The 23,964-nt window shown below is 45.6% G+C and overlaps 1 protein-coding gene across 7 annotated transcripts in view; it reads left to right on the forward strand.

The window, feature by feature from the left end:
• The window catches only part of TSNARE1 (t-SNARE domain containing 1), a 518,176-nt gene that overhangs the window by 490,578 nt on the left and 3,634 nt on the right, over positions 1-23,964 (forward strand). For all 7 annotated transcript variants that reach the window (XM_025208583.1, XM_025208579.1, XM_025208585.1 and 4 more), the window contains one exon: positions 7,577-7,659. In XM_025208583.1, the coding sequence (XP_025064368.1) occupies positions 7,577-7,659 (83 nt within the window). The remainder of the gene's footprint in view (positions 1-7,576; positions 7,660-23,964) is intronic.

A 23,964-nucleotide genomic window follows, 5' to 3' on the forward strand; every position in this document is an offset into this window, starting at 1 on the left:
ACATTTTAAATATCATGACATTTATCACGGGTACAAAAATATAGTCTTTCCCAAAAGAGCAAGCAGACGCAAAGAGCTGGCTTATTTATTTATTACGAATCGGACCCGTTGTCTTGATTTCTTCCTTTGACTAGAGAAGTTTGACACTTCTTAGATTAGCCCTCTGAGTTATAGGGCTAGATAGATGATATCTCTTTGTCCTTCTCCCTTCTTTTGCCTGTCACCACTGCAGGCCCAAGTGGATTATTTCAAGATATATATTGCAAGCAAGATGAAATTAGCATACATGATCAACGAACAGCACGGCGATGTGAATATCCAATTTGCACATAGGCTATGGATGTTTAAAAAGTTCCAAAATGCATTTCAAGGGCCTGGGCCATATTCTTATGGCTGGGACAAACAAGGTGTTAACAGCAGAATAACGTACACCATTTTCTTGTATTTTTCACAGTGCTTCCCATAATATTGTATTGACATTTTTATTGAAAATGTGTTTTTTTTTAAGATCATGGGAATTTTGTTAAAATGAGATAAAATGTTGCAATTAGTTATTGATTGATCCATTATAGAAATGGCTTCACTTTAAACCATGAAAGATTTTAAATCTGTTTGCAAAATCCTAGGGCTTTTTTGCAATCAGCTGAAGCAAGCAAGTTGTTTTGTGCTGCTAGTTAATAATGGCCATGGTGAGGGTTCAGCATTTTGGCCTGTGACAGTAAGTGACTACACAATGCAGCACCTTACCCGATCCTACAGACTGGCTGAGTACAGACATTCGGGGAGGTTAGGAGGAGGTTAGATCTTGTTAAGAATGGCCAAACTGAATTTGCCCTGGGGCGGACCTTACACTACTTAGGTGGATCTGTGTGCAGAGTATAGAAGTTCAGGGCAGTTAGTTAGACTGGTCTAAAAATGACCCACCTGATAAAAGTTCACTGTACCTCCAAGATAGTATAACTTAGCTCGCATCTGGTGAGACTGATCTAACTGAACTTCTGTACAGTTCTCAGCACAAGCCCAGGTCTGGGAAAGCCCAGCTGCTGGCAACAGCTCCAGGGCTGTCCCTTTCCAAAAACCCTGGCACAGGGCTATTTTTAGCACCCCAGCCCCAGATGAAAAACCCTCTCCTTCCCCCAACTGACCAAACAGCAGCCCCCCACATCAACCCACCAAATTCCCCGTCCTGTAAGCCACTCCCAGTACTAGTTTTATAAGTGTTCACTGATGCCAGGAGCTGAGGAAGTAAGTGTGTGTGTGTGTGTGGGGGGGGGGGGGGGGTATTGGGGGTTATTTGACGGGTGTGTGGGGGGGGGGGGTGGATATGGAGGTACATTGGCCAGAGGAGCTCTTTGTCTGGGGGTGAGGATTGGGGGGGCAAAAAATAGCTTCTGGTCCTATGGGATGCGGGAGAGAGCCTCCCCTTCCAATTCCCTTGCAAACTGTGTGAGCCCCCCTGATCCTGCCAAACCTTCCTATACACTACCACCTCCCACAGACCCTGCTAGCCTCCTCCAATCCACCCTGTGGACCCCGCCTTCCCTCCTCATCCCCGCCATGGAGACCACTTGCCCCCCCCATCCCTCCGTGGACCCCACCTGCCCTCGTCATCCCCCTGTAGACCCCACCTGCCCCTGTGATTTCCCCCCAGAGCCTGCTAGCCTACCTGATCCTTCAAACTCCCTCCTCCTTGCTAGCCCCACTCCTGACTTACCTGAGATTTGGTGTCTATTTTTAACACACTCTAAACTCCCCATAGCTTCCCCAAATGTCTCTTTTCAGCCGCATAGGTGGAATCTTTCTGCCATTAGCAGTCAGAATGTTTCTATTGACATTAGGGCAAGTGAGATACGCACAATGGTCTAGATGATATGGCATCAGACTTTTTTTTTCCATCCAGTTTGTGGTTTGACCCCAAATACATCTTTCTCCCCCTCACATAAATCCAAGTAAATCGCTAATTTACACAATCTCACCTCTGAGTATGTGCAAACAGCACATGATGGTACAGCATAGAGACTTCTGAATGAGCCCAAAGTGAGATAATTGTTGAGTTGGAGATGGTTGAGTCGTGATGGCCCAGAGAAACCCAGAGCTAATAGACCGCATGTCTTAGACCCAGCATGTGTATGCTTCTCTGGGTTTAGATATGTTTGTTTTTTTTTTCTGTCTCTTGGTACTGAACACTACTGTAAGAAATGGTATGTAGAACCTTTCATTTCAGCTCTTTTTAATTTGTAGAAAAGGTAAACTCCCAGGCATTAGAAGAACATGCCAATGGGCAACACCTTTATTAGGCTGTTTTGGTTTTATGTTGAGTCTCTTCCTCCTTCCCTTTCCCTTTCCTTTCCTTTCCCTTGCCCCTTCCACTTTCTCTCCTGTTGCATCACATCATTGTATACATATCATCTAGCTCAGGGGTGTCAAACTCACCTATGTCTTGGGCCAGATCAGGACTGTGAGGCTCCTCATGACCTGAATCTGAACCAAAAACATCCTCCAGCAAAGGCAGTGAAGATCCTGCAGAGTAGATGGTGCAGGGGTTAATGCAGCTATCACTCACCCACCTACCACAGGTGGGTTTGCCTATCAGGGCTCCATGCCCTGGATTTCAGCAGTAAGCCCTGCTTCTGCTTTCACTGCCCTTGAATTTGTGGCCCCTCTACCAGTCCCATGGGCTGGGTAAAATGGCTCTGCAGGCTGGGGATGTATGTTTGACACTCACGATCTAGCTCATTCTGAAATAGAGATGCATTGATTTCAGGGGCCAGGGATAGACATTACATTTTAACCAGAATAAGTGATCAGAAACTGGTCTATACCCATTACAGAACAGAAGTTCTGCACACACAAACTGTGTTTAAAATGGAGGAAACTGGTCTAAGATTTGCACCCTCAACAAAGGGTGAATGTGTGGTCTGCTTGCTACTGATCAACTTTAAGCCACAGAGAGAAAATACCATTAACTTAGATCAATTCTGCCTTGGCCTTTTAGAGTGTCTGTACCTAGCCAGGCAGGTTGCATTGTGGAAAAATAGTGTCTAATATTTGCAAAGCACGATGCGGGTTGTTCTTCAAGGGGGAAAAAACCAAAACCAAAACAAGCAAATAAAAAGAAATCATGGGGTTTATATAGTCTCCTATTACTCCAGGGCAGAGGAGATCTTTTAAGAGGCATCATTTCATACGTCAAGGGGTGAGACATGCTCAGGTGATAGGTCGCCCTAGGGAATGAGTTTCTTTATTTTGTCTGGACGGCAGTCGAATTCCTTAAACTTTCTATGCCACTACTCAAGTAGGATGATCATCCTTTCTCATCATCCTTTGTTTGCCCATCTGTCCACCCCCTGTCTCCCCATCCAGTGTGTCTGTCTATACTGGTATTGTTAGACATGATAAATACCATCACATTAGTGGAAAACCTTGAGGAGCTTCAGTTACATAAGTTCTGAGTGGTCAGGATAAGATCAGATTTTCACCTGGTGTAAATTGATGTACCTACACTGTCTTCCATGAAGCTGCATCTCTTACCCCACTTGCTTGGTTCTAAATAAGGTTAGGAATACCTTTGCTCCTTATCTAAATACTAGGGCTGTGCGAAGCTTCGGTAGATGATTCATTTTGGAGGAGATTTGGCCTGATTCGACAGCTGAATCTCCGAATCCGAATTGAATTGGGAGACCCATTAAAAGATCCAAATCAATTTGGAAGCCTCTGAATCGATTCGGACAGTTTCGGAGATTTGGAAGGCTTACAGGAAACAGAAACTGAGAAGAGGGAGGGGGAGGGGTGATCTTCCATATATGGAAAAGGCTGGGCGGGGGGAGGAGTCTGCTCTCATATTGACATCTGTAGCTGGCCAGTGACTGTGATCTTTCTCTGAGTTCCCTTCCAATCACAGTGCTGGTGGGGAGGGACGTAGAAACAACATATCAAGCTGTGTCTAATGTGATCTGTGCCTTTTGTGAGCTGTCTCTTTCAGACCAGCAGCGTCTGAAAGGCTCTGGCTTGCTATCTAGTCTCTTGGTAGCTAGTCTCTCTTCTTGTAAGTTGTATCCAATCCTTTCCTACTTACCCTTGCCTACAATCCCTATTGTTATCCCTGTCCATTCCTTTCAACTTATTCTTCTCCCAAAATCATCTTATTTGTTCTCGTTAGTCTGTCTTGATTCTTCCCCTCCCCCCCCACCTGTGTTTTCCCTGACAGTGTGTCATCACTGTGCAGGAAAGCACAACGTATATTACACATGCACATTTTGCAGCAAACCAAACATTATGAAGTGTGCTGGAAAGGCAGGCGCCAGGTCTTCTGGCAGGGGAAGGAGAGGAGGCAGAGGGAGAGCTGCAAGTTCCCCCCACTCCAAACAGACGCACCCTCATTCCTGGCAATGATGAGTCTTTGGTTTGTGGGAGCAAGGGGGTGGTAGCAGTGCCGCACCTGCACCACCACCACTAACACCACTAACCAGCAGCAGCATGACATTATCTACCCCAGTTTCAGTTCCCAGCATGAGCCTTTCAGTGCCAGAGGAGGAGCTGGATCTAGAAGCAGAGGACCTGAGGACCATAGCGAAGGAAATTCTGGAGAAGGTAGGGGATTCTGAGATTGTGCTCCACACCCCTCTAAGCTCCCCTAGGGGCAGGTCTCCTTCTCTGGAAGACACTTTGGAGGAGGTTGTGGATGCAGGTGGATCAGCTCCTCCTGTTGCTGTGCCTCTGCCTAGTGAAGAGGGGGATAAGGCAGAATGCTCACCCTCAACCCACAAGCAGGTGGGTAGTGTAGTGTTGGATCATTTTGGGGTGGCAGATGATCCCAGGTATGCTACCTGCCAGCATTGCTGAAAGCAGATCAGCCAGGGCAGAGGTGAAACACTTCACCACCACGGCAATGCTGCTACATCTCAGGAGGAAGAACTCCCTTGCCCTTGTTCCTCCTCAACCTGGTACTGGTGGGAGCGTGCCCAGAAAAAAGTCCCCCTCTCGGTCCAAAGCCCCCGTCCCTTTGGCCTATTGGGCAACCCGCAGCCAGATGTGGCAGGATCTGACCCCGCTTGCCCGGGAACACCTGTCCTGTCCACCGACCAGTGTTCCAAGCAAAAGGGTGTTCAGCATCACTGGTGATGTTGTGACACCCCACCCCACCTACTTGGATCCTGGTTTGGTGGAGCAGCTGGTGTTTCTGAACATGAACCTCCCGCTGCTGGGGTTCCCCAAGCTCCATGTACAGATGGAGTGAGTGCCACCCTCCTTACTCCACACCTATTTGCTTTTTTAATTTGCTTTCAGAGCCTCAAGGTGAACTTTCCCAGAAACCCCTGCACCACTCTGCCTGAAACCTGGCAGGCTTCATGCCTGCATGAGGGGCTGCCATCCCTTCTGTTTTCATCCCACTGTGCCTTAACACACACAAGTGATACGCGTTTTGCTTTCGACAGTTTCGAGGTGCACTTTCACAGAAACCCCTGCACCTATCTCCTTGAAACTTGGCAGGCTTCATGCACTCAGAAGGGGCCACCATCCCTTCTGTTCCCATCCAAATCTGCAAAAAAAATGACAGTTATAGGTATTTTAGTGATTCCCCATTATAGTCTATGGCCGAATCTCTGAATCGGCACCAAATCTCCGAATCCGACTTGACCAAATCCGAATCAAATACTTGTTGCTTTGCACAGGCCTACTTAATACCTGACAGGCAAAAGACCAGGGCTAGCACTGAATCCTAGAGTTTGGTTCTACACCAAGGAGGTATGACTGGAAGATGTGCCGATACATCTATGCAGCCTTTAGCTAGTTTGTGTTATGGTGGTGGTGAGGATGTGGTGGCAGGGGCTTCCACACAGTCCGCTAATATATGGGGGCTGGGTACCTCCACAGATGATTGGCTTGCACTGAAATCCAACAGGACCCTGAGTCTGTTATAGACTGACCCTCAGTATTTTTCTACATTTTTTTGCATAAGATTTAATATCATTTTGATCTCATATTAACAACAAAAGGGAGAGAAAAGATTCCATCATTATCCCAGCAGTATGTTAGAATCCGTGCAAGGCTATAGATGACTTCTGTCTGGATACATATACATATCCAAACGTTCATAATTCTGTGGTACATCAGAACAACTTTCTTAAGTCCCCAGAAAACCAAATTTGACATGCACCTGGGGCCTGCCTCCTAGGCTCCTCCACTAAGTTTTTTCGCTGTTGCTACTGAATATCAGTCATTCAAAGAGAATCACTTGGGAAGAATAGAACAATATCAGACACCCTTCAGATGCAATCAGGGCCTTAGTAAAAACAGGCTGGGGCACGTGGGCTTGTCCATTAAAATTATAATTTAGCAATCCCTGGCAGTGGTAGCCATAGAGTTTCTTCACTGCTAGTATAGCGATGTATAATAAAAAAATTAAGAGAACAGAACACTGTCTCCCTTCATTGTGACGAGTTATTTTGAATAGGTCTATAATGTCAAACCCCATTTATTTCTTAATTAAGTTATGAAAATTACCTAAAGATATTAACAACCTGACAAAATAGTTTGATCTACCAAAAAGAATACAACAAGTCTTCTAAAATGTATCTGTGAGTGCATTAAAGCCTGCCGAAGCATCTCTTCTCCCCAACCTGTGGAAATGGCCAATGTGTTTTATTTTCTTCCTTTTGAAAGTAAAAAAATAAATAAATAAATAAAATAAATTAATTAAGCAAATTTTCTGTGCCAGGGACCCAGTCCAAGTCTTAATAACACCAATGGAAGTCTCCCTATTGATTTTATTAAGAGTAAGTTCAGGACATGAAATCTTATTTCTGAATTTGTCTGTAGTAAATTCCCCAGCTGATTTATGTATACCCAGTGGTCTTATTTTTACCCTAAAATATATACACACAGCTCTGACTGAGGCAAGCTGTTGTTGCATGTGCATACCTAAGAGCAAAATTGGCCATGGTTTCTAAGATTTATATTTGAGGTCCCATCTAGGCCATAAATGCAGCTTTTGCAACCAGGAAATTTGTTTCTAGGTGGAGATGAGTGTTGCTTTGAAAGCTCACTTTTTTTGGTTGACCCAGGGATTCTTTTCTCCTCATTGCTACCCTCATTAGCAATAAATCAGTTATTTCCCTCCCCCTGTTGTTTCCTTCCCCTTGGCTCAAAAGCCAAGAACTGACTTAAGCAAAGGTCTTTATTGAAGGACAAATGATGCCCCTTCCAGCCCTGCCTTCCTAAATTGGGAAGCGTGCCCTGTGATTTTTCCCCTGGACACCACAGATCAATTTAATTGTCCTCTGGGGAGCTGATCAGTCCAATAAATTGATCCTCTTCCAACGCCCATTGAAGTCTCTTGGAGCCCTTCCACTGGACCTTGTGTCAGATCCAAAGCCTTCCAATTTCTTATGCTCTGATAAACCAGGGATCATCATCAGTGGCTCTGCCTCTGACTGAGTGCAGGTGTAGACAGAGAGCGGTGGAGACTCTCTCCCGGTCCCTCCGTGCCCACCAGGAAATTGCTGCCTTGCTTTTGGTGTGAATGATTCCTTTAGGCTTGTACCCTGTAATTACCTTCTATTATCTTAATTTGCAGATAGTATTGAAGCCAACATTGAGACTGCATCTTCTAATGTAGAATCAGCCAACGAGCAGTTGGCTAAAGCCAGTCAGCACCAAGTAAGTTGGTCTAAAAAAACCCTACAGATACATTCAGTAATATTATTTAAAGCAAATAAAGCATTTTAAAGCCGTTTTATTTCCGTGAGCAGATGGTATGTGGGCTGCTGTGCTGTTGCCCTACCTGGAAGGATGATAAAGCGTATTCTAAGTGAAAGCTAAACTCTTTTGCATGATTAAATGACTGTAGGATTGGCACCTTGCATTAGAGTAGTCATCTAGTGATCTACATATTAAAGAGACATTTCCCAGTAGGAAACTGAGCAATTAGCTACTGTTGTTCTTGGAAAGATGTCATAAAAGTGCATCATTTAAGCATCTCTCCTCTTATTGGAGTGTTTCTTTACAATCAAGCAATAGTGCTTATCGAAAACAGCAGCCCTGCCAGCACGCATGATGCAGTTGGTAAATAATGACCCGGGAAATGGTGCTCAGCACTTTTTAAAGGCAACTTGTGTTTTGTTATCATTGGAGCTAGAGGAAGATACCATATAAGGCCCCATTAATCTTATTTGAAAATAGCGTGGCCAAAAACAACTGCTTGGATTATATATATATTTTTTAAGCTCTTGGTCTGGAGATGAATTTAAAAAAGCAAAATCAAATCAAATCTTCATTATCACTTGCACGAGCCCGAATGCGTGAAAAACCGTTAAATGCGAGGGCACAAAACCTTCGCTGATTGATGTAGTTGGGATTTAAAAGTGCACTGATTTCACTGGGAGTTTTGCCTGAGTAGGGACTGCAAGATATTGTTCATGGGAAATGGAGCATGGCACCGGTCTTTATCTGCCCTTGCTTGTCTGAGCACAGGTCTCGCAGTTAATAATACTGTATCTACAGACAGGAATTATTTTAAAGAAATATTGGTGTGACCTACAGTTACACGGGGTGGGAAATGCTTTATTATACATCAGATAGACATTTTATACAGGAGAGAGATGTACAAATTGATGCACACGTCTCAGTGTTATGGATAATGTTGGGATTCAGCTCATGAGTCAAAGGTGGCCACGTGCCTCGGAGTGACATGCAGTCACGGTGCCAAGAAGCTAATATATCTTTCAAGACCAGAAGTCTTTCTGAAAGACCTGCTCTAGCTCAGCCAGGAGTTGCTGGCTGGATGCAGGACACTCCGGATGAAATTTCGTGGCCTTTGTTATATAACAGGTCTGATTAGATGATCCTTTCTTGTCTTAAAATCTGTGCCTCTCTGAACCAGCTGTGCGCGGTTCTTGCCCCGTGGGCAGAAATGTGTGTGTGTGTTTATCTTTGAAGGAGTTCATTTCAAGGTGCAGCATATTCTTTGTTTAATGCTGTTAGCAACCCCAGGGTTGTTTGTATCATTACAGTGCACGGCACTCACGGTGAAGCAGGATTATATAGACAGAGCCTGGAAACGAGTTCATTGCTAGACCAGAGAAGGTCGAGAAATCAGACGGGAATCAAAAGCATGCAGCAGAGTGTCAGGGACCTGATTTCAGAGCTCGGCACGTGGATTTAGTACACCTTTGCCCCTGGGCAAGGAGCGCTGTCAGTCACCTACAGATGAACCCAGAGAAGCTCTAACCAGCCTTAGCCAGAAAGAATAAAGTTTTGGGGGGAAAGGCAACACAGTGTGACGTACAGGGCTTTACTGGGCACAGAGGGGAAACACCTGTTTCCCCCATCTCCCTGGAATAACCCCAATTTATTGACCTGATTGCGATGAAATCCTGTTTTTGTGAAAATCGAGCTCTTTTCCAAAAGTCCTCGGTCCAGATCCCTGCGAGCCACAGCAGATTTTGCAGAATACCGTGCATGGATAATGTCCTTGTCACCCTGCTTTACCTGTGGCTGGTTAGGCTATTCCCGGTGTTTTGGGGCAATGTGTCTTGCATGGCAGGGTCATTTGTGTAGTTTCAGGAATAGGTTAGACAAGGACTTAAATGGGATGGTTTGGATAGGGATGATCCTGCCTTGAGCAGGGTGTTGGACTAGATGACCCCCTAAGGTCCCCTCCAGCCTGATTCTTATATATGAAATAGGATTCATCGTTTTCATAGATTTTAGGGTCAGAACAGACCTATTAGATCACTGAGACTGACCCCCTGCCCTGGGCAGAAAAGAGTGGTGGGGTCAGATGCTAGGATCCCCTCTCAAATTTTACCCTTAAATTTTAAGTGTGGAGATGACTACTTTATTAATGCCTAATACCTAAGATGGATTTCAATGGCTTTGCAAATCATTTAGTGTGAAAACAAGCACTGGTTTGCCTGTCAACACTTTTCAAAGTAGGGTAGTTAGCCATGTTACCTTGAAGTCGGGCAGAAAGCTTTGTAGGTATGCAACTTATAGACTAGCTAAGTAAGATATATAGGGAATAAGCTTTCGTGAACTGGGCCTCAGCTCATCAGTGAGTCCAAGCTGACAAAAAAGGAACACCTTCAAATCCAGTAAGCACCCTCTGCATTTCTATATAGTCAAGAGTTTAAGAATTCCTGCTTTTTAGATCTTACTGTCTAGCTCTCTTGCTTTATTAAAACTTCCAGCTTGCCAATACATTTTAATATTACCTGCAACTTCTGGCATGCCAGGATCATCCTGTAAAGGCGGACTGGCTTTCGCACCTTTGTTATTGATCTCAAATATATATATTCTTCTTGAATTCATTTACCAACGTGTGCTTAAGCTGAGAACTGGAAGATACCCACTTTATTGAAATGGTTGAGCTTGAGACCTACTGTAGTTTTTAATAAAGGAATTTCTCTGAGGAATAAAGTTTAAGTGATGGGTTATTTAGCACAATATTGTGAGTACAGTATAGCATGGCATCTTCAGCATGTTACCTGGAGCATGCATTAACATAGCAAAAAATAGTTTTTCTTTAACTCTTACTAAATAAAGGCATTTAGGTTCCAATCAGTGATAATAATGTTTAAAGAAAGATAAGTATCTCCTGCTGTGCTCTTTTGCCGGTGTCTTTAATTTGGCAACTTGGTTTCTCAGGTTGTGACATCTGTGCTGACAGCAGCATTTTATTTCTCTGCCATGACTGATTCCCTCTATCCTTACAAAGGGGGGGAAAAAAAATGGAAATTCAGAAAAATGGCAATATCTCAAAGACATCCAAGAAGTGCACTGCAGGTCCTGTTCAGTGTCTTTCCTGCCCTGCTTTCTGTGGTTGTGAGTTTATTTAGCAGGCCCCTGAATTGTCACAAAGGGTGCAACTACACATGCACTTCACTGAGTAGACTAATTAGCTCCACAGTAAAGTGTCACTGTCTGCACATGCGCCAGTATTAGGGTGCAGTCAATTAATTAACAGTGAGCCAGGTTGGAGCCAGGTTGGAGCAGTCCCAGCTGGCAGGGGATCCCAGGGGTCAGCCTGCCAGCCCAGGACTGCTCCTGCCCGGCTCAACGTGCTGTGGAGGAGCTGGCGGGGGCATAAGGGTGCTTCGCTGTGGGTCTAGCCAGCAGGCATCCCCTGCACTGAAGGACCTTTTTGCACCAGCCAGCCATATCAGTGTCTACATGTGCGGTGCTGTGGGGTAAAAAACTCCACAGCAAGATAGTACTTGTACTTCTACAAGTACTAGCCAGCTGCAGAGTTTATTAACTTCCTCCTGCCTAATTGCCCTGCACATGTAGATTCTGAGACATTTACTGAGGAGCCATTTAGTCTACTCCGCAGTAACATTTTGTGTAGACGTGCCCTTGGAGACAGTACTATATTCTGGCGGGGTCCTTTACTGTGCTGAAACATGCACCGGGTGGGGGCCAGACCTCTGCCTGCCGCCTAGCCAAACAATTCCTCAGGGTTAGCACCTTCGTGCCCCAGCCAGCCCCTCCACTGCCCAACGCTGCTACCCAGAGCCCAGAGCTGAGCCCTTGCCCCCCTGCCAGCCTGGTCCTACTCTGCTCCAGCTTGAATTGCTGCTGTCCCAGACGCATGTATCAATGCTGCACCTGGGAGCAGTTTACTCTGGCCCAAACAGCTCCAGAATGTATTGCTTCGCTTTAATTTCAAGTGTAGTTGCACCCAGGAAGTGGGGCATCTGCTTCTCACTTTGTACGTGGGCATCCATATTAATGCAACAAGATCAGTCCCTGCCCTCAGATTTCCTGAGCAGCTGTAGGCAAGTCCGATCTATATACTTCCTCCTGTGTAAACCAAGGGCAAAAGTATGTCCTTACTTCATAGGGAGGTTTTGGGGGTAAATCTATTAAATACTGAGAGATCTTCAGATACTGTGGTAAATGAGGGCAAATGAATATCATGGAGACTAGAGAGACATAGTTAATTTGAAGTCAGCTAAAAGCAGGGCAGGTCTACACCTTATTGACTAACAAAATGTGTATGTGTATTTATATGTATATGTAGCAGAAGCTTTTGTGAAATGTAGCTTACTTTATCAGATGCCGTGCTCCTAGAGAATAACAGTAGAAGCAGCTTGTGTCTCTCCATCGGTTAAATAAGGAGAAATGGTGCTCTAATCCACAAGATGATTGAGTTCAGGATCCTGAGGAAAGGAGGGATGGAGAACAATGTAAGGACCCCGGACTTCAGAAAAGCAGACTTCAGCTTGTTCAGGGAGCTCATGAGCAGGATCCCCTGGAAAGCCAGACTGAGAGGGAGAGGAGTCCAGGAGAGCTGGCTGTACTTTCAAGAAGTCTTACTGAGAGCGCAGGAAAAAACACCCCGATGTGCAGGAAGGCTAGCAAGTATGGCAGAAGACCAGCTTGGCTTAGCAGGGGACTCTTCAGTAAACTAAGTCACAAAAAGGAAGCTGATAAGAAGTGGAAACTTGGACAGAAAACAACTAGGGAGGAGTATAAGAGTATTGCTTTGGCGTGCAGGGATGAAGTCAGGAAGGCCAATGCTCAAATGGAGTTGCAGCTAGCAAGGGAAGTGAAGGGTAGCAAGAAGGGTTTCTACAAGTATGTTGATAGCAAAAGGAGGATCAGGGAAAGTGTGGGTTCCTTACTGAATGGGGGAGGCAGCCTCGTGACAGAGGATGAGGAAAAGGCTGAAGTGCTCAATGCCTATTTGGCCTCGGTGTTCACAGACAAGGTCAGCTCCCAGACTACAGCACCTGGCAGCGCAGTTTGGGGAGGAGGTGAGCAGCCACCAGTGGTGAAAGAACAGGTGAGGGACAATTTAGAAAAGCTGGACGTGTACAAGTCCATGGGGCCGGATGGGATACACCCAAGGGTGCTGAGGGAGTTGGCTGATGTGATTGCAGAGCCATTGGCCATCATCTTTAAAAGCTGAGAGCAGTCAGGAGAGGTCCTGGGTGATTGGAAAAGGGCAAACATAGTGCCCATCTTTAAGAAAGGGAAAAAGGAGGCTCCAGGGAGCTACAGACCTCGCCTCACCTCAGTCCCTGGAAAAATCATGGAGCAGATGCTCAACAAATCTATTTCTAAGCACTTGGAGGAGAAGGGGATTAAGAACAGTCAGCATGGATTCAACAGAGGCAAGTCATGCCTGACCAACCTGATTGCCTTCTATGATGAGATGACTGGATCTGTGGATGTGGGGAGACCGGTAGATGTGTTATACCTTGACATTAGCAAGGCTTTTGATACAGTCTTCCACAATGTTTGTGTAGGCAAGCTAAGAAAGTCCAGGCTGGATGAATGGACTGTAAGGTGGATAGAAAACTGCCTGGATCATCCAGCTCACAGGGTAGTGATCAATGGCTGGAGGTCTAGTTGGCGGTCAGTACCAAGAGGAGTGCCTCAGGGGTTGGACCTGGAAGATGGCTTAGAGTGCACCCTCCACAAGTTTGAGATGCCACTAAGCTGGGGGGAGTAGTAGATGGGCTGGAGGGTAGGGGTAGGATTCAGAGAGACCTTGACAAATTGGGGGATTGGGCCAAAAGAAATCTCATGAGGTTCAACAAGGACAAGTGCAAAGTCCTGCACTCAGGACGGAGCAATCCCATGCACCGGTGCAGGCTGGGGGTGGTGGGTTGGGCAGCAGCTCTGCAGAAAATGACCTGGGGTGACAGGGGACAAGAAGCTGGACAGGAGACAACAGTGTGCCCTTGGTGCAGAGAAGGCTACCAGCATCCTGGGCTGCATCGGTAGGAGCGTTGCCAGCAGATCGAGGTCAGTGATTCTTCTCCTCTATTCATCACCGGAGAGGCCACATCTGGAGTCCTGTGTCCAGCTGTGGGCCCCCCACTACAGAAAGGATGTGGACACATTGGAAAGAGTCCAGTGGAGGGTAATGAAAATGGATGTGGGGCTGGGGGACAGGACTGGTGAGGAGAGGCTGAGGGAACTGAGCTTATTTAGTCTAGAGAGAGAAAACTGAGGGGGATTGAATAGCAGCCTTCACCTCCCTGCAGGGGGTTGCGAAGAAGATGGAGCTGGGCTGTTCTCAGTGGGGGCAGATGACAGGACAAGGAGCAATGGGCTCAAGCTGCAGCAAGGGAAGTTAAGGTTGGATATTAGGAAAAACTTTCTCACTAGGAGGGCAGTGAAACACTGCAACAGGTTACCCAGAGAGGTGGTGGAGTCTCCATCTCTGGAGGTTTTTAAGACCCGAGTAGACAAGCCTTGGCTGGGATGATGTAGTTGGGATTGATCCTGATTTGAGCAGGGGGTTGGAGTAGAGGTCCCTTCCAACCCTCATTGTCCATGATGCTGTGCACACTGTATCATTTTCATTCTCTGGCATGGACCTCTGGTAGCTTTTGTAAAACAGTATAACACTATTGGCTTCAGCTGCGCTATTGGCTTCAGTAGGGGTTCAGTCTGCTGCATCGGGTCTCCAAATAGGGAACATGGTGAATGAATTTCTAGTTGCCACTGATGTGGATAATTACATTACTTTATTATGCTGATGATTTTTGAAGCATCATTGTATTCCTTTGAGTATGATGAACTTTTAAAAAATATTTCCCCCCTAAAAATAGCCTGTTTAAATTCAAATAAAATATGAAAAAAAAAGTATTTTATGCACCATAAATGCATCCTTATTTGATATGTTATTTTTTCTTAAATCAAGAGTTTGGAAACGTGGGTGTATCTGAAATTTAGGGGTGTCTTATATTTTAAGGAATGTGGCAGTTCTCTTTGTATACACATACAAAAGCCATGTATATGTATATTCTATATTTGTAAAATATATACATATATATTTTTAATGTATGCATATTTGTATTAGTGAGGGCTTATAAAGCAGCAGTGAGGTGGTTTCTGTCATTACCTGAGAAACAGTTAGTGAGAGAAAATGAGGAGGGAGTCAGATGTATTGGATGTCTTCACCAAGACAACTTAGGGCACTTCCCTCATGAAATCTCCTGATTTCACTTCTTGGTCACTAGTGCCTGGCTTTCCTCTTTGCCATGTGTATGTAGTGTAAACCTGAATTTTAACAAGCAAATAGGGCTTCAGTTACTGATGTAGGCAAGAAAAGGTATTTGACTGGCACAATCTGCTTCCCTGTGCCTTTCATTTGCATGAATTTCAGCATCTAAAGTACTACATTGCCCTACCTTTTTTGGATTTTAATGGGCCAAAGCCTTTTTCGCCAGCTGCTCTCGCTAACATGCAATCTGTGTTGACTTTGGCTAAGCCATACTGCAACGAAGGGCTCAGCATGCTGTAGTCCCCTGACTAATGAATACCACCATGTTCTGGAGAGGCTGCATGTGTTGCTGGGACTACCCCCATGAGGTCAAGACCTCCCCAGGACCAGAGGTAATCTGGACTCTCTGTTGGGCTCACAGAGACCATCAGGAACGCTGGAACTCAAAGACCTACTCTTGAAGTCATAGGATCATAGGAAAGTAGGGCTGGAAGGACTTCACAAAGTCATCTAGTCTAGCCCCCTGCTCACTGGTGATGATACATAGGGGGTGCACGCAGGCGCATGTGCACCCCATGAGATTGGCAGTGCACCCCATGCAAAAAGCGCTGCCGGTGGTGCCACCCCCCCACCCCTTGCCACCGACACTGCCAGTGGCATCTGCAGGCAGTCCCTGATCGCTGTTTCCTGATGCTGCCAGTGGTATCTGCGGGTGGTCGCCAACCACTGGTCGGCGCTCGCCACCCCCCCCCGCCCCGTCACCGACATCACTGCGGCCACTTGCAGGAGCTCCCCACTTGGCCTGCCCCCACTGCCGCCACCACTGCGGCTGCCTGCGGGAGCTCCCTGCTTGCCGCCGCCACGCCTCCGCTGCTGCCACCACCACCTGCAGGTGGGCACCATGCCCCCCAGCCTCCAGGGGCACACAGTGTTCATGCCTCTGCTCAAGGCAAGATTGACCCTGACTAAACCATCCCAGCCACGTGTCTGTCCAGTCTGGTCTTGAAAATGAAGATTTCACAGTTTCTCAAAGTCTAAGGAACTGTGTGATTTGTCTGTATAGAGCTCTATTGGAGCCTGTACTCAAAGAAACTCTTCAGTAGATTTTTTTTGAGGAAATCCCCTTGTGAATCCCTGTTACTGTCATTGACAGCTCTTACCAGCAGCAGGTTGCCAATGAAGGGCCCTGCAGCTAATGCAAATATAATTAATTTGGAACCTAAAAGTTCACTCGTATTCTCATGACCTTCAGATTTGCCTGCTCTGACTCTTGGAGGCGCCATGCCTACTGCCTTACAATGCACTGGATAACAACTTGGAGTTGTGACGAACGGTTGCCACTACTTCTGAAACATAGAACGGTCATAGTTTCCTGTGTAGCTGTGTCCTGCAAATCCTGCTTTTGTGACACTGGTATCGCCCCACACGTATTTCATGCAGTGTCACAATACAATGAGCTTTCAGCCCAATTCCAGGATTTCCAGCATTATGACATGTTGAGAGATCTCCACAAACTGACTCGTCATCAGTGCCATAATGCAAACGTGACATCATAGCCTGCTTGCTTTATCTCATAGGAAGAGGAGAGCGTGGGTGCTGGCATGTCAGAATCGGAAATGAGGTGTAATGGCAAAAAGACAGGTAGCCAAAGTACAGTATATATTTTCAGTTTCTTCTGTGTGTGTGTGTGCGTGCATGGCTGAATATGCCTCTTGTTCTGGTAATTAACACTTGGAAATTTTATTTGGGGGACTGGAAAGCTGTTCTTTTCTTTAGCAGTCTGTCTGTGAATGTGAGGAGAGCTAAGTATAGAGCCATAGTGCGGACTCGAAGCATTGCAAGGGTTCCAAGCAAGCAGCATTAAAACAGTGATTGTGTAATTACTTAATTAAGCATCGATTCTACCTCCTCCCCAACAGCAGGGACACAACTTTCCTCCCATCCAGCATGCCCATGTTTCCAAGCCACAGTCGTTCCTTCAATAAGTATATACATTCCCCCAACATCTGCCAAGTCACAGATCTGCCAATTTAGTGTTATCTAGTAGTCTGTCTTCTAGTTAGCTAGTTGTCTATCTTCTTTACTATAATGTTGCCCTCTGTGTTGTCCCAGTGATACCCCCTTCCTATAACTCAGGGTATAGGCAACCCCTGATAGGATGCCAGAATGTGGCACGTGAAGGCATTTTGCTTGGCGCACATGCCTTGGGGTGGATGGAGGGGAAGGGGCCAGGGCTGTACTGCCACAACAAGGATCGGGCCCTTCTCGGCTACCCCGCCATGCCTCCCTGGCATGCCAACATCTTACAAGTTGAGGTTTTGAGTGTTTTTGCCACCTTGCCCAATGTTGCTGACCCCTGCTATAACTCCTTTCTGTTCCTCATCGTCTTTCCATCCAATCAGTTCTGCCCCACCCCCATAGGTCTCCAGAGGTGCCTTAATCAAATAAGGCTTTTTGTTCATTCCCTGTCTTAGATGTCGGCCCTCTGTTGCCATCACCATAGGTGTCTGGATATGCTTATCCGAAGTAGATCAAAACCCACCTCTTCACGGTGCAAACCTTTGTGTCATATTGGAAATTTCCCCACGTGGTACTTACCACCATGAGACCATCATGCCACTTCCTGTCCAGTGTCTCCACCTCCACTCAGACCTTTTATCATAGCAATGTGCTGTGAGTGGCAGAGCGGTTTGGTATGAGCAATGCTCTCTCCAGTGAAATTGCATTGCATGTTACTTTCCCTCGACAAAGAGGCTGGAGCAGGTGGTTCTGATAAAAGTTATGCTTTCTTTTCTGCTCGCTCCGGTGGCTGCATATGAAAGACAAGCTGAGATTACTGATTTAAACGAGTTTTATTTTTAAATGGCTTCTGTTGATGTGTATTTTTATTTTATTTTAATGCAACCCATTTGCAAAACAGCTGCTTACCATGGGAAATGGTATTCGAGTCAACGGCAGTCCAAGAGATAAATGGGATGAGTGAGTTCAACAACTTAACCTCAGCAAGGACTGAAACAGCATTTATTTAAAACCATCTTTTCCCCCTCCCTTTAAATAGTGGATGTGTGATGAAATATTTATTGGGTCAGGGTTTTTGTGGGGTATTTGGGTGGCATGCAGTTGAGTGCTCTTCAGTGTAGAGATCCCATCTTGCAGTAGAACAGATCGCAGTTCAGCATCTCTTAGTTTCTGCTGCTAAGGTGGCGGCATGGTTGCCGTCATTAGATAGGATTTAAATCACCTTAATTTTTGAGTCGTGGCCAATGGTAGGTTTAGAAGGGACAAACTGGGCATGTCTACACTTGCACTGTACTGTGTAGTAGACTAATTTACTGTTCAGTAAAGCACACCATCCACATGTGCACCAAAATTAGGGTGCAGTAGATTAATTTACTTCAGCATAGGATAGTCCTGTCAGACATGGGTTCTAGACCTGTGCAAAGTATTCACTTTGGATTCAGATTTCAGCGATTCGGAGGGACAGTGGTTCGATTCAGTTATTCCCCCCCAGCCGTGGGGGCTGTGGGGAATGACCGGGGGCGTCCCCGTGGCTCCCGGTTCGATTCCCCAGTTCCCTGATCATTCCCCCCAGCTCCCAATCATTGCCCCCGGTGCCCACTGCTTCTCCCGGGGCTGCCAGCACTGTGTGCCTCGCCCCAGTGGGGGGGAGCAGCCGGATTAGCCATGGCTTCTCCTAGGGCTGCCGGTCCAAGCCGGGGCTTGTCCGGCTGCTCCCGCAACTGTTCCCACCGGCACTGCCTAGTTCCTGCCTGTACACTCTGTGACCGAATCTCTCCAAATTGATTCAGAGCCTTCTGATTCGGTTCAAAGAGATTAGGCCGCCAAATTGGGCCAGATCTTCTCCGAATCGAAGCAGCTGCTGAAGCTTTGCACAGCACTAGTGGGTACTGTCCAATGGTGGAGTAAATTATTGCACTTAAATACATATAGATGATCATGTTGGGATTAGTTTACTCTGGCTTAAATTGCACTGCAGTTTTTTTAGTCGCATTAATTGCACATGTAGACATACCCACTGTGTCCACCATAACCCCTATCACATTGTGGTATGAAGGACTATCTCGTCAGGAGGGAAATGCAAAACACAAAGAGGGTGGCGTTACAGTCTAGCAGTCAGATGTGCCGACAGAACTGCTTGGGCAAGCAAAGGGATGGGCCTGAGCACTGAAATTGTTCATGAATGAGGGTGGAGGCACATTGGCAGGGTGGTTTTGCAGCATCCACTGCAGGGAATATATCGGGTTCATTAGCCTCGTGTTGGATAAGGGTCCAGGTTTGGAACTTTGTAGGGAAGGACTGCATAATGAATGCAAGGTGTGTTAGAGGAGGATAGGACTAGAGAGGTCACTGTTTGGCTAGGATGCCCCTGTGTTATACCTGTATCCAACCAGTTCTCAACCTTACGATTCTCAACCTGGCGAATCTCAACCAGGGTGTAGTGTCATAGTGGGGTGCATTGAGATGCTTTCAAGGGTGGTGCCAAGTGCCACACAGTGTTAGCACTATTAGTTGTGCAAACGTGATTCACAAGACAAACCCAGAGATGTCAAACAGGACTCCACAGCATCACAAATATTCTGACCTGCTGAGTCCTTTGCAACCGAAGACTTGCTCTGTTATATTTCCATAATCAAAAGACAAGTGAAAACTAAGAGCTGGTGTTTTCCGAGGGGTGTCTCGAGTCTAAAAACGTTGAGAATCACTGACCTAGCTAGTTCTGTAATGCTTAGAAGCCAAAGTGGCTAAATTTTGCTCTTATTTAAATTTGCAGCCTCCCTCCACCCCCCTCAAAAAATAAAACCCCACAAGGAAAAGCTGAAATAAAATGACTGTCGCAGTGGATTTACAAAGGTATAATTCAGGAATGCGAGCGGCCTTGAACTGGGGATCTTCTGTCGGTTCCACTTTTGAAATAACATTGAAAACAATAGGGTTGAGTCAGCTGAGGACACAGGAACAAGAGAAGTTTAACCAAGCAGCTTTTCAAATGGTGGTTACAGCTTCAGTGGAGGCAGTTCAGGTTGACTTTCAGACCAGCAAGGCGGGGAGAGAGAGATTCATCTAGGCACTGCACAATGGAAGTGCCCGCTGTCGGCAATTTTTGTTTGTTTGAATTTGCTTTACAAAATCTCTGTCCAGAGCACAACCTTGTTTTTAAGGGGTCAGAGATTAAAAAGAAATTTACCCGGGCTGGGAACAACATAAGCCAAAGGATGTTGCATTGCTCTTAATGGGTACGTTTAATTAAGGAGCAAATGGGAAGCTGTGGCTCCAGCGCAGAGAAACACATTTAGATTCCTTGGCGCGCTCGGTGGCGGTGCGTGTAATTGATTGTGCTGTCCAAGGGCCAGAGCTTGGAGAATTGATATTAGTCTCACCCCAAAAAGGGCATAGGCAAAAAGAAAATTTAGTCACAGTAAAACCGGAAGGAATTTGTAACCTAGAGCGGCCTCGTGCCCAAGGGGAGCAAGTGCAGAACCCAGTTAAGTGTCACAGCTGTACAGCCCGAAACCGTGCCACCTGGGGCAGCTGTCTTGTCAGGTCTCATCAGCTAAGCTAGATCCAGATTGGCCAGTGCTCAAATCGGATGCCTCCACCGCAAATCCAAGGATCCTGCGGGGAGAGTGTCGTTTGTGATTCAGTAGGCAGCACTTCTTTTCTTTGACTCAGTGCTGGTCAGGGACACTGGCTAAATGAGGTTGCCATCTTGCAGACAATTCACAGGTGGTCAGGAAAAAGTGCCTTAGTGCTTTGCACTGTGCCAGTAATTCATGGGCTGAATTCCAGTCGAGGGACCTGCATTTTGATTCTTAAATCCCCCCACTAGCCTGGAAGTTTCATTTGCCTCTGGTCTCCTAAGCTGTTGGATAGTGTCACTACATCCTTAAGCAACTGCTCCGTTTCACCCCAGCCAGGACTAAAAATACCTCCTTTAGTTTGTAATATGTCTGAGGATCCGTCCAGTCTTAAGCTACAATAGAGATATAACTGCTTAACAGCATTACCATACGGCTAGTTCAGGAGCAGTAGCTGCAGGGGTGTTGCGCATCTCAAGGGAGAAAAATGAAACAAAACCAAAAATCGCATTAAAATGGAGATTTCTGCTTGGTCAACAGTTGTTCTGCTGCAGACGCCGCTGCAAAGGAATATTTTAAGGCTGCCTGAGCTGTGTGCACAGTGTCATATTAACTGAGGGGGAAAATATTACCGAAGGTTCAATAGGGCAAATGTTTAGCATGGCACTAGTTGGATTAGAGCCCTTCCTTGGGGGAAAAATGTAGTTCATTGATTCTAGGTGATGCACATAATATATAAGCAAGCTCTTCAATGATATTATATAAATAAGTAGTTTATGGAGCTGGGCAGTTAAAACTCCTGGGTTCTCCACTTAATTGCTCCGTTGACTCCTGGCGTGCCTCTCACTCAAGAACGCTCCCTGTTTTCTCTCTGTAAGGTGGTGTTATGAGAATTTGTGTATAAAGTGCATGGCGATCCTCAGATAGAGGATGCTTTATAACTGCAAGGTATTAACACTTCCAAATCCATGTCTGCTTCTTCGAGGATGGATCTTGTTTAGTACAGGCAGTCCTTGGACTTATGACACAATTGGTTCCTGAAAACCGCATCGTAAGTTGAAACGTTGTAACTCGGAACCGATTTTCTCATAAGAAACAATGTTATAAACGGGGGATTGGTTCCCGAACCAAGGCCGGATACCCTATTTTCACCAAAAATGCCCCAGAATTTTGTACTCAATTAATTATAGATGAGTAATATAGCTACATTAATGTATTTATATTGTAAATAGCAATCGTATTGATTTGGAAGGACTTCTTTGAGGTGACTTTGCTGGACTTTTTGAAGGGCTCTTGGTTGGACTTTTTGAAGGGTTCTTGGCTGGAGTCTTCTCAGGAGTCTTGTCTGCAATTTTTTTTCTGGAGTCTTGTCTGCTTTCTTAAAGAAAGTGTCCAAGGAAGTTTGGACAGACGTTCTCCAGGGAGACGAGCGACGCAGTGAACTTGTTTGCTGGTGTAGCATTGCAACGGATCAAGCGTTATAAGTCGAAACTGGCATCATAAAGTTGAAACAGGGTGTCCATTTATAAACATTGTAGGTAAGTGCGAAATGTTGTAACTCGAAATGTTGTAAGTTGAGGACTGCCTGTATTCTCATCCAAAAGAAAAAAATAGTAATACTTTAAGGGCATGCTGGCGAGACAATGTTAGGAGCCATTGTTGATCAATAAGAGGATCTGCGATATAATTGAGAAAGAGGTGGATAACCTTGAGGAATAGACATGGGGTGAAATGGTGCAAGTGCAAAGTTGGGCATTTATGGACTTGGGACAAGAACTTGTACTCTAAGCCAATAGTTCATCAGTAGCAACTACTAAGAAGGGGAAGCGCTTGAGTTTACTAGATAATCAAAGGATGACTGAGAGCCACCAAGGTAATGCAGCCATGAAAAAAGCAAACGTGTCTGCTAAGGGATTTCCAGTAAAGAGATGGAAATTGTACAACATATAAGCAAGACCTCACATTCTTCTGGCCACCCATGCTCAAGAGAGATGAACTCATATCCAGACTGGAACAGGTGCAAAGAAAGGCTATTAGGATAAGTAAAGGATTGGAGAGCACGTCACAGAGAGGAGATGGAAAGGTCTTACTTACCCTGTGTGATCTGTGTTGGAAGGAGATAGTATAGGGAGGATGAAGACCAGAATGACAAAAGAGACCTAGCTAAGCTAAAGGACCATCATGGCCCAAGGGGATTACCTTGTACAAACGTGGGCTGGTAATTAGAAGGAGGTTCTTAAGCATCAAGGGCACACGGTTCTGCAACAACCTCCCCCAAAAAAGCAATAGGAGCAAAACAACCTGAACTCACATTAAAGTGGAGTTTAAGTGGTTATGAAGGTGTTTATACCACGGTGACAGAAGCGAACTGGACTCCATGAGCCAGGAGGTCCCTTCCAGTCCTATGTTCCTGTAAATGGGAAGGCAACACACGGCTTAAAACACAGGTGTGACACACTTATGAGTTCACACATCACTTTCTGCACAACTGCACAGATTTGGGGTTACTGGCGACTTTCTGCTTTGATTCTCAAGTCAACATCACATGATAGGGATTTAATGGTTAAAAAAAAAGTCAATGACTCCCGTCTCTGTTCCAGTGCCAAGCGCGAGCTCCAGCCAGTACGTTTGGACCTACTCGCCTGATCTTGTACTGTCGTGACATAATCTTAACTTTTGAGGTCTGTATTTTTGGGATTTGAGCCTTTTCTAAAGCATGATCGTGTCCTTAACATTTGGTAGAGCTAGCAAATCAACAAGTCAGCTTCAGGAAACATATGGCTTAGTGACACCAGACACGTTGACAAACATATTGAAGTCATTATCTCCTCAGTTAAGAGTGATTCTCGGTTTAAAATACCAGACTGGGCACCCTCCATTATACGGAGACAGGGATGTTAGACTGAACACAGTTTTAGGCTGTGCTATCAAATGAGTGCAGGACTGCTGCATCTATTTTGGTCATGTTATTTCTAAAATGAATTTGAAATGAAAATCTCTTATTTCCCTTATGCTTTCAGGAAACACTGGAGCTTCATTGTTGTATTGGAAATCATTAACTGGTTAGAGGTATTTGTAAAGTTCATAGCATAACACAGAGCATCTTAAATGATGTTCTGCCTCATTGGCTTGCTTAGATTCCCCTACCTTTGGGGAAACATTGTGCTCCATAATTGTGTTTTTCAGAGATTCAGAGACCGTTTGTGCTGAGCTGAGCCCGTGTAAACCAACGGCGATTCAGTGGGTCCTACTGTGTACCTGCACTGGGGTCACACAAGCATGAATTTAAATTGTCTTCAGTGCAGTTTCTTCTTACTTATAAAAAGATGCAACTTGGGGGGAGCCGTTCCACAGACCCCCAATTCCCTTGCAACTCACAATGCTTCGGAAATTGCTGTAGCCCAG

The sequence above is a fragment of the Alligator sinensis genome, unplaced genomic scaffold (genome assembly GCF_000455745.1).
Source record: "Alligator sinensis unplaced genomic scaffold, ASM45574v1 scaffold326_1, whole genome shotgun sequence".
Classification (NCBI taxonomy): Eukaryota; Metazoa; Chordata; order Crocodylia; family Alligatoridae; genus Alligator; species Alligator sinensis.